At 47.0% G+C, this 18,862-nt stretch overlaps 1 protein-coding gene across 2 annotated transcripts in view; it reads right to left on the bottom strand.

Moving 5' to 3' along the window:
* Positions 1 to 226: 226 nt before the first annotated feature.
* Positions 227 to 18,862, bottom strand: part of NOL10 (nucleolar protein 10) — an 84,448-nt gene continuing 65,812 nt past the window's right edge. For both annotated transcript variants that reach the window (XM_026518826.4, XM_026518836.4), the window contains 4 exons: positions 13,973 to 14,146; positions 13,466 to 13,713; positions 4,191 to 4,293; positions 227 to 1,041 (listed from right to left, as the gene is read on the bottom strand). In XM_026518826.4, coding sequence (XP_026374611.2) covers positions 922 to 1,041; positions 4,191 to 4,293; positions 13,466 to 13,713; positions 13,973 to 14,146 — 645 coding nt within the window. In that variant the 3' untranslated portion in view covers positions 227 to 921. The remainder of the gene's footprint in view (positions 1,042 to 4,190; positions 4,294 to 13,465; positions 13,714 to 13,972; positions 14,147 to 18,862) is intronic.

The raw sequence follows: 18,862 nt of genomic DNA, 5'->3' as shown, positions 1-18,862 counted from the left end.
CGGGTGTCCGTGAGGCGAGTTACACAGCCTGCAGCCGGGTCCTGGCAGCACATTCTCCCTTTGTGCTTAACCGCTTTTCAGTTAGATTCTACCATTTAGAGGCCAAAGAGCCCTGGTTTCAGTTGTATCTAAAGAAACACACCTCCAAAATCATAATACCTGAGGACTAGGGAAACCAAATTCAATTTTCAAATTAACTCAAAGAATGGTTCTTTATCAAAGAAGCTACTCAAATGAAAGTATTTATTCTTACAAATGTTTTCTCCAGCCAGTTTATCTCAAATTGCACTTAAGAAAAAGGAAAAAAAAAAAAAAAGAAAAAGAAAACCTGTATTTAATCTTGTGAAAAGTTAAAAGAATAACCAGTAGCTTCCATTTCTTAAATTATATTCTTTTTATAAAAATATGTTTAAAAACATCCCCCCCACATAAACAAGCCACAAACTGCCAACGTGGAAGTGCAAACACGGCCAACACGGACACTTCAGGTGAAACAGGAACGGGGTTCCTGGGGGGTCAGCAGTGAAGGGCAGCAGGCACTGCAAGGAAAAAAGTCCCCAGGACATGGTTGATCTGCATTTTTAGCACGGGATAACCTGCCATTTCATGGTACACATTTCACAAGATTGAAAAGCAACACTCTGCTTTACTTGATTAAAACAACGGGGGAAACGGACAATGTTTGTGGGGAACAACTTACAGACCGTGCTCTGGGGGCAACGCACTGCCTACCGCGGGGAAGGGGGGCGGTTTCCAAGTCTGCCGCAGAAGGCATGGGGACAGCTGCCAAACCTTTACCTTGCCCAGGTACCAAGAATTTACACGAACTGTTAACGTGTGTTCCCTGTGTTCGCCGTGCTCCAGTGACGGTCAGTGTGGGCGCTCCTCCCGAGCCGCGTGCAGGCCCGATCGTTTCCAGAGTCAGTGAAACGGCCGGCCGCGTCTGTGTCGGGACTTCAGGTGACCGGCTGAACGACGGAGGGTCTTCCTTTCTTGTCGGTGCAGCTTCTCAGCCTCCTGCTGCTTCTTCTGCTGTTCGGACTGAAGGCAAAAATTACATGAGAGGGAAAGAGCAAGAAAACCCCAACACCCCCTTTCGTAAGCAGCACACCCCCAACCACAGCCGGGCCGAGGGAGCAAAGCTGCCCAGGGGGCCCCAGGGCACGCAGTCTGGACCCTGGACTCCGCTCCCACAATGCTGTGCCGTTTATTAGCCAGAGCCGTCACTTCACTTACACTGCCCCGAACACACACACACACACACACACACACACACACACACACAGCTAACGTGTACTGAAGGTGTATTGTAACCCACCCACGGTTAAGTATCATTCACCAGAATGGGTTCTAAAGAAATTTGGTTGTTTCCAAAAAGTCCAACTCCCCTCAGAAGCCTGAGATTTGCTGCCATTAACCCCGGACAAGGGCTCAGGAGACAGTCGCCTGTAAGCCCCCGGCTGGTGCAAACATGCAGGTTCAAGGGTGTCACTGCTCCAAGGGCATGCCTCCCACGGTGACGCTTGCCCTGGCAAAGTGGGGGCCCCTCCACCCCAAGGAGGCCCGTGGCTGTCAGCAGCAGTTCTCGGAGAGAAGAGAGCCAATGCAGAACCCACAACAGAGGTCAGAGCTGCCTGGTTTTAAAATCACATTTGACGGTTCTGAGGGCACCAACTCTTGAATGCAAAGATCAAAAAAATATTCTCAGCTGCTGGAACTGCACAAAAGGTAAACTGAAAAAGCATTTTTGGGGCACAAGTTTTAAAAGCTGAAACGCATTGCCTTAGAGACGCCTGAGGCCTGCTTTACACTGGTCTGTACTATCCTGTGCACCTACAACACTCCGTGTATTTTGCTCTTGAAGAAGCCTCTGTATTCACCTCCAGCGGGTATGACTCAATATTTTAAAATCAAAGAGCTGAGGGGTGAGGGAGTAGTGGGGAAGGAAAGCCATCTGTAAGACCCAAAGCCAATGAGTCCCCCTCCTCTAGGAAGCTCTGTAACCGGGACTCTGAATAATTCCTTCAGTTCTTTTTCTGATTATTACTATTTCTTCAAGAGCCCCCGTAAATCCTGTCCGGTACGTTCCTGCCTAGTAGACCCCAGTGCCTCCGCTCCGGGCCCCTTCAGCCCACTCCTCAGGCAACAGCCACGGTCAGGCTGTTTTTATTTTACAAATAAAAAGGGTCAGTCTTCTGCTAAGTAGAACTTTTCAACAGCCTTCCACGGTTCTACTCAGATTAAGGGCGAGCACCAGCTGTGGCCTGCTCACGAGGCCCTGCAGGACGGAGCTGCGCAGAGGTGCCACTGTATCTGATGCCGCTCACCCTCATTCAGACCCTCGAGCACGCCTGGCTTCCTCCCTCCTCACGCAAGAACGCTGCCTCAGTGGGACCCTGTGCCCGGCACTCTGGCTGACCCCGCAGGGCTCTTGCTCAGCTTAGAGACCCAACCTGCACATCACTTACCCTTCCCTAGCCCCTCTGCCCCGGTCAGGCCCCACCAGACGCTCTCCCAGCGCCCCGTCCTCCGCTGGAGCACCTGCCCCCGCTCTGACGACATAACCGGGTGTGTCCTTCCTGCGACAGACTGAGAGCTGTGGAGCAAGCGCCACACCGGTCTGGTTCTGTGTGTCCCCAGCACACGCCATGGAGCAGGTATCTGACACACACTTGGTAATGGGGTGCTCGAAAAACCTGGGGAACCGGCACACTGAACTGTGGTGTCAAGACCCTTGTGAGATCAACAAACACCGGTGATTTAACACTTTGTTTCTTCATGTTAAAAAGTACCCCCAAAAAGGCTTCTTGTCCAAACAATTTTGGAAAATGATGTACCAAATAAAGATAAGCAGGGTGTGTTGGAGCTCATTGGTTAGGCGCTTTTCTACATCTCCAGCGTGGACCTCAGTCCTCGGCATTTCCCCGCGGGTCTGATGGGAGAGCGATCTCCTGGGAGTACGTCTCCCTCTCCAGCAGCACATTTCTGCAGAGCTCTGCCAGGCCTTCCCCACAAAGCAGGAGCCTCCAGAGGAGCCGGTAAGCAGCAGTGACGGTCCCGCAGACAAAGCCCTACCCACAAAGGGACTCTCGCCAGCCTCTCTCCGAAAGGCTGCACCGGACGACACCAGCACCACGTGCCCAGTCGCATACGACCAAGGGGCCAGGCCACTCATCTCCCAAGTTTCCTTTCCTTCTGCTTCTCGCCCACCGTCGCCAGCAGGCTGGCCCAGAGAAAGGGGGGACGCGGACACGTGTAGCCCCCGCACCTTATTAGCAGCAGCCTGGCCAAGGGTCTGAGAAACTGCAGTACAGGAAACCTGAAAACTGCATCTGGGACCTAATCCTAGTTTTGCCACTCTACAGCTGTAAATAATACTGAAGCATAAACATTCCCCTTACATTTTAGTTACATATTAGAGAGTATATACAAGGGGCGCCTGGCTGGCTAAGTGGGTAGAGCATGTGACTCTTGATGGTGGGGTCGTGAGTTCAAACCCCACACTGGGGGTAGAGTTTACATTAAAAAAAAAGTATACATGAAAATCCTGGGAAAACTTGAGATTTTACCTAAATAAATCACACACCTAGTATCAAAGGAGATTTTTATTAGACACTACACAAATCCCTAATTACTCCTAAAAGTGAGATTTAATAGCTAAAATTTTGTTGCTCTAATGATACAAACAGGCAAAATCAAACACAAATGGACACCATTCTCCAAATAGCTTCGCAGCCTCTGCTTGAGTCAGCTGTGGGCCATGGTAAGTAGTTCTTAGTGCTTCTTTGGTTTTTCACAAAAAAACTAGTAATTTCGGAGGCATCTTATTTTCATTTTCCCACGAATTCTAAAAGCCCTGACAGTCAGGGCTTTCTCATTACGAGGCGGCACCTGAGGTGGCCCAGTGACCCTGAAACCACACTGCCGGCTCCACACGAGCCCTGGGTCACTAAGGTCCCGCCTCCGTCAGGACAGCAGGAGCCCGCCTGGCTCTGCTCGGCCTCAGCCAAGCTGTGCGCTCGCTCCCAGCCCGGAGGGGCTCTGGCTGCCGGGAAAGTGCTAGAACAGGAACACAGCTTCTTCAACAGGGGAAAGCTTGGGAAGGCCGTGCGGAGGTCAGGCACATGCACAGCACTACTGGAAGCCTATTTTCCTTTCTTGAATTAACAAAATCACGTTACAAAACTTACCCTCTTTAACGTGAATGTCAACTGTTTGCTGCCGACTGTGGTGTCTGCTACGCTCAACGTGCCATTTTTCGCTTCGAGTTTCAAACGATCTTCAAGGGTTTTACTGGAGAGATTTAAGAGAATGACACAGTAATTAGCATTATGTTTTGATTTAGCATTTGAAACAAGTTTTAATTAGAACGGATCACAGGAAGAAAATCTGCTACGCCTGTGGGGAGAGACAGAAAATGGCATTCACTGAACACAATCGCGGCAAGAATTGGGGGCCGACAGTCATCCCTCACGCTCAACAGATACACAGTAAAAAGAGCAGCTGCCAAAACACCCGCTAATTTCGTGTTTTAAGTGGCGGTTCCAAATCTATTTTCAATGGCTGCTACTTATCTTACTAAATCACATTTCTGAAGCTGACAGGCAAGGAGCGATATTTCCGAAGCCTGTAATTTACCATAATGGTCAGTGGCACGTACGTTTCTGGAGCGTGTTGTATTTAAACCGCGCTCCAGGCAGACAGCAGAGCGCATCACGCTTCCGCAACTCAGTCACCTCTCCAAGGCAGCGGACACCGATCAGGTCTTGCAGGTGAAGCCAGGGAGAAGTGCGGGGCGAGTCCGGAGGCTCCCTTCACCCGCCCTTAGATCCCTGGGCGACACTCACCACCCACAGTACGAACCCCCTGAACATGAGTCCGTCCGACCACAGACAACAAATGAAAGCACCGCAGGTAAATTCTATCCGATTCAGTCTGTTCACTCCCTGCTACTTCTCTTGGTGCCTCTTCCTTCCTCTTTCTTTTTCTTTTCTTTCTTTCTTCCTTTCCTTTCCTTCTTCCCTTCTTCTCTTCTTTCCTTCCTTCCTTCCTTCCTTCCTTCCTTCCTTCCTTCCTTCCTTCCTTCCTTCCAAGATTTTATTTATTTATTTGACAGAGATAGAGACAGCCAGCGAGAGAGGGAACACAAGCAGGGGGAGTGGGAGAGGAAGAAGCAGGCTCCCAGCGGAGGAGCCTGATGTGGGGCTCGATCCCAGAACGCCGGGATCACGCCCTGAGCCGAAGGCAGACGCTTAACGACTGTGCCACCCAGGCGCCCCTTCCTTCCACTTTCTTACTTGAATTACTCTTCCCCCCGAACTGTACCCCAGATGTAAATTTCATTGCGCTTCTTGATCACATTTTCCCCACCCTGTTCTAGGGTCTCTGTATATAATCTGTGCCCCCGCTGTGGTCTGCTGTGCCCTGCAATTCTCGGTCACCTGCACCAGTAACACCACCCTACCTGGCTTTACAATCAAGACGTTCAGTTTGTACCTTGTACACGTGACCCTTCATTGCCTGTCACAATAATAATGTTTTAACACGTGACCCTTCATTGCCTGTCGCAATAATAATGTTTTATCATAAAATCAGAACAGTGGCCCTTTCCGTGAACTGGGTTTGGAGGAACAAAACGGAATGAAGCTTCAAGACAGACTCGCAGTGAGTTTTTATGTGAGCGCTAATGCTTGGAGAACCGGCGGCCAAGGTGCCCGTGATGGAAACGGGAGGAGGGGGCCGAGGAAGCGAGAGGGAAAGAATATGGTTCTCTCTTCTTTCCTGTTCCCTCTTCCAAAAAAGGTCAACACGCTTCCCTTTCCAATCCTCCTCGTACCAACTAAAGTTGAATGTACCCCTTTCGAGTTAACCTGTAAAAAAGCCTGACTGAATTTAAAAACGGCTGAATTGGGAGAAGGGTTTGCTTTTGCCTGAAATACGATCTTCATAACTAATTACTGAGCGGAATGCGGCTCCGAAATGGCCCGCAAGATAAAGTGATGCTCCTTTGAAATTCTGCAGGAAATGTTTGATGTTCGCACCATGAGAGATTTATCTCCGGTTTATGACTAGTAGTAACATACTGAACATGCCTTCTTTATATAACTTGAGACGTGAAGTGGTTAGCATAAAAGTGGCACTCTTTTCTAAGCAATAATGTTATTAAGAAGCACTTTTAAAGTACTTTTCATCTTCAAAGTGCTTTACAGACGAACTAATTAATCCTTTCAACATCCCTGAGACACAAGTATTTATCCTTTATAGATGGCAAGAAGGGAGGTGAGGCACTAAATGACTCGCCCCAGGCCACGCGAGGACTCAAGTCTAAAACCAAGATTCCAATTTAAGAATTTCTGGTTTCCAGGATTGTGTCAGACCAAACTTGATTTATAAAGTTTTGTGTAGGAAATTGCGTCCACGAAGTCTTCCAAATGACAAGCTTCCACACGACAGAAGGAGTGAAACGATCTAGTTTAGTTTGGCTTTTTTAAAGCAGAACTCAAACGTGAAGTGTAACCGGACTCCAGCGCGGCTGTGAATTATGTCAGCCTAAGCAAATTCCTTAGCCTGTTCGAGCCATTCTTGTTCTTCCCTTTCATAGCTTCTGAAGAGCTATGGAGCCACTGAGACAGGGTGGCACACAGCAAACACTAATTTGGGAAGAAAGTGACTTTTCAAGTAAATTGTGGGCAATTACTACTCTTTTAAGAATGACCTTATTTCCTCCATGATAGGGTATATAAATTCTGGTTTTCTCTCAATGTACTTTCAACGTGCACTTGTAAAAACTTGTTCTGTCTGGGCTACTTGGAAAGACAAGCGGAGTTTTAGAACGAGCCGTGGCAGAAGATCAGACACAGGTACTGAGCGTGGAGATTTCTACATTAAAGCAAGTTCCACTTCCCTCCCTTTGAAAGTCGGTTTACGGTATGTGGCTGCTAACCAGCAGTTCTAAGCCAGCGACCTGAGAATGAAGTCAGTCAGAGACGACTGAAGAAGCAGACAGACACCTGAAAACTGTCTCATGTAACAGAAGAACAAAATGCAGAAATCCACGCTGTGTGACATCGATAAATACGGTTAAGAACTTGAGGGGGAAAAAATGTCAGTGTCATGCGATGAACAGCCCCACACCACGTTGGGGGGACTGGAAGAAGATAGACGTGGGCTTCTAACCTTTGCCAACCTTCCAAAGGTTGAAAGGATGGAATTATCCAGCACAGGACAGTGGACAGGGCTACGAGAAGGAAGAACAAGAGTTCTCAGCAAGGCTATCTTAAAAAAAAAAAAGGCACAAAGTACCAGGGGAAACATCGAATTAGGTGTTTATTATATGCCCCAGGAAATAATGCTCCTCAACTGAGTTTGTTAAAATCACTTTGTGTGGAGGCATGTGCGTTAGTCCAGCACTCAGAGGATTTAACTCAAAAAAAAGGACTCACTCTTCCTCCACAGTCCACAGCAAAGGGAACAGGCAGGCAGTGGAGAAAAGCGATCCACAGCCCAACGGCAAATGTTAAATACTCTGTTTAGAGCCAAATACCTTTGACAAATATTTACAGAGACTGTGCAGGTCACCGAGAACTCCACCTCAATGCTTTCTGTCAGCATGTGTTCCTCAAAGCCTGTCTCAGGAGATAGAAACTGAAGCAACCAGGGTATCTGGATACCTTATCTATCAGCTCTGTTCATATTTAAAAAGATTCCTAACACCCACGGTTGCTGCAAGTGTGGGGAAACAGGCACTGGTAAGAACTCGAAGAGCTCAAAGCCTTTCCCCGGGCGATATGACCCCTTTTGATCCAGCAAGTTCCAGGACTGGGTCGTACAGTCTAAAGAAATCCCTGCACATGTGTACGGATTTCTAACCGTGGAACAGAGGAAGAGGAAAACCAGAAACAACCTAACTCTCCCGCACGAGGGAATGTTACAGACGTTACGGCCCAACCAGCTTATGAACTATCCATGCAGCTACTGGGAGACCTATACGTACTTGCAAAGAAAAATTTTCAAAACTTATTGCTACGTGAAAAGAGCAGTTCACTGGCAACAGCATCAGTAGGGCCCCTTCGTGTCCGGGAGAGAACAGCTCACACTGCACACGTGTGAGCCTGCACCCTGAGGAGTCACTGAATTCCAGAAAGGCGCACACAGCAGTGACCTCAGGGAGGGACTGTGGGGGTAAAAGGGAGACTTTCACCTTTTATTCTACATTCTTATGTATTACAATGAAAAGATGCTTACACGTCACCTGAGTGCATATCAACTTGAGTTAAGAAGAGATTCTTTTTTCTAAGTGCAACTTTGGAATTAAATTGCTTTCAAAATTAGATTAAAAAATGCTTCTATTAAAATAAGACTGTGTTCCTTCAGCTCTCGTCCACGGCAGTGAGGAAAATTCGCTGAAGAGTAAAAGCGGGCCACAATTCGTCCAGAAAGCGGATACAGTTGTGGGCATGGTAAGCAGCTCCCCGAGAGCTACTGAAACCATCTGGGGAAGAAGGGGAATTCCTCCAAGGCAGGAAATGTCTTTGAAACCTCTGAATTTCCAAGACGGACCACAGGCTAGGTGCTTCAAAGAAGGCTTTCCTCCTGAAGGGCTGTCTGGCAGGGAGAGGAGGGGAGGCAGCCCCAGCTACTGAGCTTCAGGAAGCTGTGTTGTTCTAGACCTCTCTCTCCTCCAGGCTCACCAGTACATCCCCACCAGTGCCTCCGTTAGGCCCTGCCGACCTGCCCACTGCTGCCCCGTCGTTACTGGAGAGGCTGACGTGCCCAGACTCCTGACAGACCCCACTTTCTATCCCTCCCTTCCTGATGGCCTCCCCTTGGGGCCTTGAGGATGTACCCTGTCCTTTCTGAGGCCGTCTCCTGAACCCGTGCCCGGGCCCGTCTCCTCCCGACTGCTTGCTGAATTCAGCTCTGTCCGTTGACTCTGGTCTCTCGCATCACTGTCTGCTTGCCACAGTGAACCCCTCTCTGCCCACTAACACATTCTAGCTCTAATAGCCGAAAAGATCTTCCCCATCAAGTTACTGGCTTCAATGCCTTCCTTTTTCTGCCAGACTTCCTGGAATAACCATCCACATTAACTGCTCACAATATTTATTATCTCTATTCATTCATCGGTCCACTGCAATCCGACATTTGGGCCGATGCCTGAGAAGCTGGTCCCGGCAAGACAAGCTTCCTAATCGCTTTGCTCTGTTCCATGGAACCCCAGGCTCCCTCCGACATTTGCGCCACACCCTCTGCGTCTCCCTGCTTGGCTCTTTGCAGCTTTCCTTCTACATCTCTGAAAACTCCTCAGTGATCTTTACTACTTCCTCCTCTGTTTGTCCTCCAAATGGGAATTCGTAGCCCTTGGCTGTCAGTTTTACGGGTGACAGCTCTAAAACGACATGCAGTACTTTGCGTGCAAGGGTATCTGTCTAAAGAGAGGTGTGCAGTTTTTATCACAGACTCAAGAAAAATACCGGTTCCCCAGGGGCTCCCCTCTTCACCCTCACCACACTCTGCACACTCAGAGTCGGTCGCAATCACACAGGGAAGGCTGCTCGCTCAGCCCCAGGTCTCTGGCCCGGGCCCTGGGTCTCGGTTTCTCTACTGAACCAAGAAGGCACTTGGGCACCGCACACTTACTGTGCTGAGAGCCGGCTCAGTACTCGCAGCCTTAAACCTGCTTTTCAGTCTCTTTCTTGACCTTGGCGGCAACATTGCCAGACAGTTCCACATCGCCCGACCACTCTTTTCTCCTTCGCTATTAAGTTAGTAACCGAACAATGTTGTGCTGTATGCCCATTTTCCTTTCTTATTCTTAGACAGTCTTGTGAATAACTTGGCCCTCGGCTGGCCTGGTCCTCTCCGTCCCACAGTTCGGGCTTTTGACTTCTGACCGGGACTACTGAATAGTCTGTTAGCTGAGCTCAGGGGCCCCTCCCTGCACTTTCTCTCTAAAACTGAGGTATTCATTACCAGTTTCTGGGAAAGAGGGACTTTTTATGCTTATGTTTTTACTTTTATTTTCTGTAACAAACATGAGCTGCTTTTATTAGGTAAGCAGCTACATGATTTGGGGAAGGGGTTGGAAACAGATTTGCTCATGGTAATCTCAGAGGCTTAGCAGCGCCTGGGGCAGGACCTGTGTGCCGCTCCCCGGTTATTCTCCGGGCTCCCCCCAACGCTTTCACACGGGGCTCCCTGCTCCCACCTGCTCCCTGCTCCCACCCGGCTCTGCGGGAATGCAAGTCTTTCCCACCCTGCTGTGGGTGCTCACCTTTTTGTCTTTTGTCTTTGACCAGTTTCAACAGGACCCCTTAAAAAGACTTTTTAAATCTCCAGAAGTTAAATCCCTTCCTTTCTTATGCACTTTCCCCATGCCTGTTCACAGCTCCAGACTATCCTGAAGGCTGCAGGCCTGCGAGCTGTGCCTTGTGTTTCCACCTGGCTCAGGACTCACACTAGGCAGGCACGCAGCGAATGTCTGACTGCTGAATGGGCGGCCAGAGAGGCCGAGAGGTGGGTGAAGAGACTCACAAAGCGCAGCACACTGTAAGGTATACAAATACGTGCCGGCAGACACACGTATGTCTGATGCCACGTTACCATGCCCAGCAAAGACAGGACTCACTCAAGCATCAGGTTAGGACTCCTAATTCACTTTTCCCTTTGCAGAAAAAGTTTTAAAGTTGGGCAAGTCCAAGGGAACATCTGAAACATAAAACACTCCGTTTTGATGCTGTGCTTTACTGACTGCCTTGTGGGAACTCACAGAATAAACAGAAAGCGTCACTTTGGTTCTCTGAAGGATAATGGTTCAATGCTTCATTAAATAATACAAAGATATTGCAAGTTCAGGGTTTGCCAAAATAATCCAGTCAAGACTAGAACTCAATAAGCAGTTTGTGCCAAAGTGTCAGCAAACTGCAGGCTGTTCATACCAAAGGGTTATTACCTTAAGCAATAGGACTCTCCTTTTCAGCTCATGAAGTATTATCACTTCTATAGTTCCTCTTCTCAAAAAAAATTTTAACTTAGTAAAAATGTTTAATTGTGGTGTATTAACTTGGCTATTATTTATCCATTCAATACTAAACTTCCATCCCTTTTGTTTCTCTTATTAATGTCCTGCTACAACCCACAGGCAGAACAAAAATGTCAGAAAGTTTAGTCATGCCTCCCACCCCCAAATCACCATGTTACCAGGCTTACCTAAAGACAACTGTTCCCAGGTTTTCCTGGCCAATGGCTTGGGAATAAATGGGTTCTTTCTCAGCAGACCTTGAGAGGGTAACTTCCTGAGTTGCCTGACATGTAGCCACGGCACAGGAGAGTCACAGTTCCACAAAAACTTATCAAGTGCTTACTTGGGTCTAGTACGGATTCAGGAGCCAGTAGTCAAGGAAATAAAGCAAGACAAAACCAGCAGATAATCTAACAAAGAAACTCACTCTACAGAACCAGAAAACTACAACTAGTCTTCCCTCTGCTTCTGAGTAGGACTCCAAGTTGAATACCCAAGACTAACAGGTACATAAAAGGTGAGGGCTGCATGCACTGCTGGTGGGAACGTGAAATGGAGCAGCCTCTTTGGAAGACAGTTTGGCAGCTTCTCAAAAGGCTAAACATATGCTACTGTATGGCCAGCCGTTCCAAGCCTAGGTATACAGCCAGGAGAAACGACACCTGTCTGTGTAAGATCTTATACACAAACGTTCGTAACAGCATTATTCATCATGACCAAAGTGTGGAGCAACCCACATGTCCATTGACTGGTGACGGGATGAAGGAAACATGGTCTATCCATACACCAGAATAGTTTTTGGCAATAGAAACGAGTGCAGTACCGACAGATGCGACAGCACGAACACTGAAGGCATTTCGCGACGTAAGGGAAGCCAGACCAAATGCCACATGGTGTGTGATTCCATTGATATGAAATGGCAGAACAGGCAAATCCATAGAGAGAGAAAGTAGATTAGTGGTTGCCTGGGGATGGGGTGGGCTGGGGGCAGATGGCAGCGAATGCTAATGGGGCATGGGGCTTCATTTGGGAGAGATGAAAATGTTCTAAAATTAACTGTGATAGCCGCACAACTCTGAATCTACTAGAAACCAATGGACTGTACACTTTAGGCGAACTGTATGTTATGTAAATTGTATCTCAAGGAAGTTGTTCTTAAAAAAAGTGGTAAAGATATCTTCAAAAGATATCGACCCTATTACTAGATTCTTTTCACCAGCAGATCTTTTGTTCATTAGAACCAGAATTTTGAGATGCTCCTGGATTCTAAGTTGAAGGACTCACTCAACATTTGGTGTCCCAGATACCTGCTAGAAGCCGGTGAGAGGACAAGGACCGGCTGTTATCTCCATTCCAGAAACAATTCAGCCTGTCCATCGATGTCTCCTCTACTCTTTCCCCAATTCCCGCATCTGAAAAACCCCATTTCCAAACAGGAAGCTGGGAGCTGGAGAAGTGCAGGTACAGAACTGGTACTGTCTCCGACCTACCTCATCCATCCCGCCTGACCCCTCCTCCTCTTCTGGGCTCCCCAGGCCCTCCAGCTCTTCTTGCGAGATTCTCTACTATGACCATCTATCACATTAATATTCAGCCCAGGAATTTTCAGAGCAGAGATTTACATAACCTATGGCTTGTACACGATCTGGAATTGAGGACCTAGCTTCTTCCTTATTTAGCTACCTACAACTGAAACTCTCCAAATATTCTTTTTAACACTGACTTTTTTATTGCGGTAAAATACCTTCACGTTGCTGTGCAACCATCACCACTAGCCATTTCCAGAACTTCCTCACCATCCCAAACTGAAACTCTGTACCTCATTAAGTGGCATCTCCCCTTTCCCCTTCCCCCAGCCCTGGGTAACCACCATTCCTCTTTCTGTCTCTATGTATTTGACTATTCTAGAATACCACTCTTTCTCATCTCTCAATTTTCCTGCAAAAGGCTTAAAATTTCTGGCAAATTTTCCAAGGAAACTTTTCAGCAATCAGGCAAGCTGAGATACAGATAATCATCACTGAAATTCTAATTAAGAAAAATAACTTTTTGTTAAGACACGAAGAATTTGTTGCCTCTCAATTACCATTATACAGAAAAGCGCTGATTGTAGGGCACAGAATAAAACCGGTATCTGTAGGTCAGGGCAACGGAGGGAAAGAAACAAGGACAACACAAGAAGTGACCTGCGCAGCATAAAACTGTTCTTGCGTATATTGGCCAACAGTCCCAGGGCCTGCCCTGGGCCTGACTGTATGTAAACTTCACCCCCGGAAGTTGTTGAAAGCCATCATAATAAAGACCAGTGTATTTCCCCTCAAGTCTTGTGGTGCTTCCCTCACATTAACTCCAAAGAGCAAAATGTCCTCCTCAGGGCAACGTGGCCCGAGGAAGAGCGAGGCCGCGGCAGCCCGGCGAAGCGTCACTGACAGCAGGGTTACTCACTTCAGCAGCTTCTGCTTGGTGGCAGAATCTTTGAAGCTCCTGAATTCCTCGCCTGCTTTGATCTCATAAAACTGGGGCTTGAGGACCGTCTGCTGGTCCTCCCTGAGCCGCTCCTGCCGCTTCACCTTTTCCTCCTGCTGGAGCAGTCTGCGCTGCTTCCTGACCTCTTCGACCCAGTCTTTCTCATCATCTGAACTCTCAGAACTTTCTGCATCACTTGGTTTTCCTTCCGGTTCTTCTTCCTCTTCCTGAAAATAAAAATAGTAAGAAGCAGCTTGTTTCCCCCACCAAACATCGACCTGTTACTCTCTTCTAAATAGCCGTCCTCCACGGAGTACGTGACCTTGCACGCATCGGGGGAAAACGCCTTTCATTAAGTAAGATCTACTTCCAAGCTGAGGTTCAAACAAATTACACCTCCAGTGTCTCAAAGGTTCTTCTAACTTACACAGACAACCTTACGTTAAAGAAACAGCAGCAGATATAAAATGATAAGGAGTACGTTACTTGTTCACGAAGCTCTTGTTGCTCTAAGAGTCTTAGTTTCTTCTTCCTTTTTTCACTTATTTTTGAAACAAGTGGATTCAAAAGCCTAAATTCTTCACTCTCTTCGTCTACTTGGAAGTCAGGGTTCTCAAACATAACTTTGAATCGATCATCGGTGAGAATATTAGGAAGGCTCTGTGACAAAAAGAACACAGGAATTTAAAGTTAGTATGAATAAAATCTAACCAGAAAGTTGGCCTAAAAACATTTCAGTCAATTATAAATTAATTAGCTGTATAAAGCATAACACTAAATTATTAGGAAACTTCTTTAGAACTAGTTTCCAGACCTTTCTAATTGCCCTTGGGTTTTATCGCCCACTCGCAAACAGATTCTATTAATCTATTTCACAGACGATCTGTATTACTTGGCCATTACACATAATGAGCTAAGAATGAACCTTTTTGGCTTAACTTTATGCTAAATACATTGGAAAGAATTTTCTCCAATTAACATTTCTTTTTTTTTTTAAAGATTTTATTTATTTATTCAACAGAGATAGAGACAGCCAGCGAGAGAGGGAACACAAGCAGGGGGGGGTGGGAGAGGAAGAAGCAGGCTCCCAGCGGAGGAGCCCAATGTGGAACTCGATCCCGGAACGCCGGAATCACGCCCTGAGCCGAAGGCAGACGCTTAACGACTGCGCTACCCAGGCGCCCCTCCAATTAACATTTCTCATGAAAAAATACTTTTCAAGGAAATACACGTTTTTGAAACATGGCTTTTTAAGCATAGCTACTAAATTGAAATAAAATTAGTGAGTTTTCCAAGTTCATATTCCAAAACTGGGAAAGGAAATATAGAACAACAACAAGGCAAGAACTAATGTGGTAGGGAGCTGCGCGTAGACGCTTCCTGACTCGGAGTGAGTTATTTGGAAACATAAGGGAAGCTTCCATCTCTTACAGGATGGCCTCATCAATTTTTTTCCGTAGGCTATTTAATTGTTCACGAAAGATACAGCGTAAACCTTCTCACACAATAAAACTGATAATGAGACCCATTTGAACAGGTCAGGGCCAACAGTAAGTTCCTTTTTAGTTGTACCATTTTCAACAGAGAGTTTTCTAGAGTGTACGACAACTCAGCTGTTCACATAAACAGATGACAATCTTCTACACTCAGGGATCTCCCACGGTTCCTTATCTGCTACAGGCTTGGACACCAGATAAATCAACCTACTTCACAGGGTTTGTAAATTTAACAGCCTGAACACGGGCATGAAAAGCTAACCTGTGTGTGGCTGTTTGTAAGCAGTGGAGTTCTGAGTGTGGTACCTGGAATATAACTTCACAAAAACGTGGTAAGTCATGAGACATTATGGAACTTGGGCTGTTTATTACTGGTATGTACCTAAAATCTAATAAACCCTTATCCTAAAATTCTATGACATACTGAATATATATATTTAAGATACACTGAACAAGCCTTCCCTGATTAAATATCATTTCCAAGATAGTTTTGGGTTCAAGGAAGAAACAAAGATAAGATCTAGTTCCTGATCCCAAGGTGCTAGCTCAGAATCTAATGAGAAAGAAAAAAATCAAAAACCAAAACAAAAACCTGGAGGCTCCAAGGCACCGTATGAAGGATGCTAGGCTGAGCTGAAAGTGCTCTAAGAGCAGAGGTAAAAAGTAGCTGCAACAAGAGACATGCCAGAAGGGCTTACTGGGGGATGCGGCATCTGGCATCAGGACAGACGAATAGGTTTCAACAGACAGAGAGGGGAAGAGCATTTCCAGCCCACTGAGGAGTGAAGAGTCTGATGACATAAGAAGGACAAAATCTGAAAAAGCATTTTTTGACCAGGCCAGACTGTAAGGGAAACCAACACCATAACACCATGCCCTTTATTCTACAGGTGAGTGGGACTCCGAGGGAAGAGGACAATGAAGAAGGGAGAAGGTAACAGCTTGAGGTGTGATCCAGGGCCCTCGATGACAAGGCGAACTCTGCTGTGAGAGGCCTCAGCAGCACGGTAGCTGATGGACTGCTGAGGGAGAGACCAGGCATGAGGAAGACTACGGGGCCCTTTAGGAAACCGGGAAAAGAGCCAGGGCCTGACTCAGGGTGGGAACGAATACGGTCTGAAGAAAGGGTGACCATGAGACACACTTCCACGTTAGAACTGACAGATGCAGCTACAGAGGAACTGGCAGGAGGGGGGAGTGAACAGCAGGGTGCGTGGTCCAGCTTAAGTGACTGGAAAGTTGGTGCTACCAGGAGTTAGGCCCCATCATTGAAGAGCATCAGAAAAAGAGGCGTAGGGCAAAGGATGAGAAGTTCCAAGAAACCAAGATGATCTCCGGCAGGTACACAGAGAAGCTGTGGCACGTTCAGACAACTCCAGAGGATTCTGCACTAGAAAGAAATGAGCCAGAAAGTCATGGACAGACATGGAGGAAACTTGCATCCATATTACAAAGTGAGAGAAGCCAATCTGAGAAGACTTCATATGTATGATCCCAACTCTACGATATTCTGGAAAAGGTAACACTACGGAGACAGTACAAAGACCGGTGGTCGCCAGGGGCCAGGATGAGGATGAACAGGCAGAGCACAGACAATTTTTAGGGCAGCGAAAATACTCTGAATGATATTCTGATGGCGGATACATGTCATTATATCTTTGTCCAAACCGACAATGTACAACAGCCAGCCTAATGTAAACTGTGGACTTTGGGAGATGATGATGTGTCGGGCGTAGATTTACCAAGGTAACCAACGTCCCCTCAGGTGGGGGATGTGGACAGGGGGACAGGCTATGCATGTGGTGTGCAGGGGGGGCGCCCAGGAAAGATCTGTGACTTCCCCTAAGCTCTGCTATGAACCTAAAACGGCTCTAAAGAAACGAAGTCTTTAAGGAGAACGTCATCTGGATTCTGAAGAAAGCCATTAGATGCCTGGGAACAGCACGCCCGGTCTCAAGCGGGAGGAGGAAGCTCGGCTATATCAATTCTTACCGTATTTATTAAATAATCACATTTAGTAATAGGGAAACACGTTACAAAAGAATATGCTGCTAGTATTAAGTTTTTTTTCTTAATTTTAAACAAATAAATTGCCTAAAGACAAGTATGTTTTGGATGAACAACTATAAAATAGTAAGTCTTCTGACCTAGCTATAAAAATATTTCCCTTGGAGATTTTTCCTAGTCTAATTGTTTGTTTTCACAGCTGACTTAAAAAAGGGAGTAGGATCAGACGTAGTCAGTGATGCTCTCCAGTAACGGAGAAGTGTCTGGCCAGCCAGCTACCCTAGAAATACACATGCGCACATGCCATACCTGCCATTCAAATCTGGAAAAACATCTCAAAGCACTGTCCCTACCACAGCCCTACTGCAAAGAAGTATTATCTGTAGATATGAGTGGGATGCTTACTATGAATATTTTGTCCCAACATAGTAACATACAAGGAATGCTTAACATTTGAAACAAGTCAATTCCTTCAATGCTATGATATCTATGAAATTAATGCTAGATGTCTGTGGTGCGGACTTCTGGGTAAGGATGGTAGTCGGAACACAAGCATCTCCTTCTAATCTCTGCTAAAACCCCAGTAAAGCAATAGAAAATGGGCTTTAAAAAGACACGACCCTTAAGGATAAGGAGGACAAGAAAGGAAACAGGAATAGTGAGATTCTGGAAAGAAGAAAAGGCAGGCCTCAATTCCGCCCTGTCCCACGAGTCTTCCCTGGAGGGGAAGAGGTGCCCGCTGGGGCAGCAGCACCCTGAAGGCACGGGAAGCATTTGACAAGAAGAGGCTGCACGCTGAGGGCTGCAATGTCACCCCGCCCCCACACCCCAAGCCCTCGTGACGACAGCTCTCAGAATGCTGGGAGCCGGGCCATCACCCTCCAAGCCAGGGAATCTGACCAGCCAAGAGAAAGGCCAAAACGATATTGCTATTTGGAGCTTCTCCAAGTAAACAGTTTGGCTGGGTCTCCACATAGTGAGTGGTGAGTCCTTATCTCCCCATCTCAGAGCTTCCATTAAGCTTTTTTAGATCCTTTACTCTGAAATATAAACAAATGACCTGAGATCACAGCAGGGGAAAACTACTTAAAATTTTTTTTTCTCCAAGAAAATCTGCCAGCGCCTAAGTTTCTGGACTGAACGGACCCACATGGTGGCTGGCACTGTGGGCTGGATTAACGGAGGGAAGACCAGCCCCAGCGTAGCACTGAGCGATCCGTGGGGGGTTTCCTTGGACTCCTCCTCTTCCTTGCCTTACTCTCTTATTTTGGAGGAGAAAATCCTAAGGAACTTCCTGAGGAAAATAAGCACATAATGTATGGTTGTTGCCGAGAACCTGTATGTCTGAAAATGTCTTCACTATACCCTTACACTGACTGCCTGCTTGTCTGGATTAGAAATAATATTCCTTCAGAAAACGAAAGGTCCTTTTAATTCTGCATCCCACACAGGGCAGAGGTGGAGTGTGTCCCCAGGATGCTGACTGTGGACCAGCACCTGGAGGTGGCGAGTCCAGAATGCAAAGAGGCCGACACATGCAGCAGAGACTCCGTCAGGAAAAGAAAAATTAATGTACTAACCGATATTCACAGAAACGTCTTGAGATGACAGTTAGACAACTAGCAAAGGATTGAGGGCTAACCAGTAATCACCATATAGAAAACAAACAAAAAGCCAACCACTAAATCCATGGAAGACAGAGGCTGGATGGGACACGTAATCACAGGTGGCCACCTGACTCCGCCTGGAATGCGAAGAGCACATTCATAGCCCCAACAAGGTAAGTGCTGCACGCTGACTGTCCCAAGCTGCAGAACTTATCAGAAGGGAAGGTCATCAAAAGATGAAAGATGGGGGCGCCTGGGTGGCACAG

This window comes from Ursus arctos, unplaced genomic scaffold, assembly GCF_023065955.2.
Source record: "Ursus arctos isolate Adak ecotype North America unplaced genomic scaffold, UrsArc2.0 scaffold_8, whole genome shotgun sequence".
Classification (NCBI taxonomy): Eukaryota; Metazoa; Chordata; class Mammalia; order Carnivora; family Ursidae; genus Ursus; species Ursus arctos.
The sequence above is the reverse complement of the archived record's forward strand: the minus strand, read 5'-3'. Positions and strand labels throughout refer to the sequence as shown.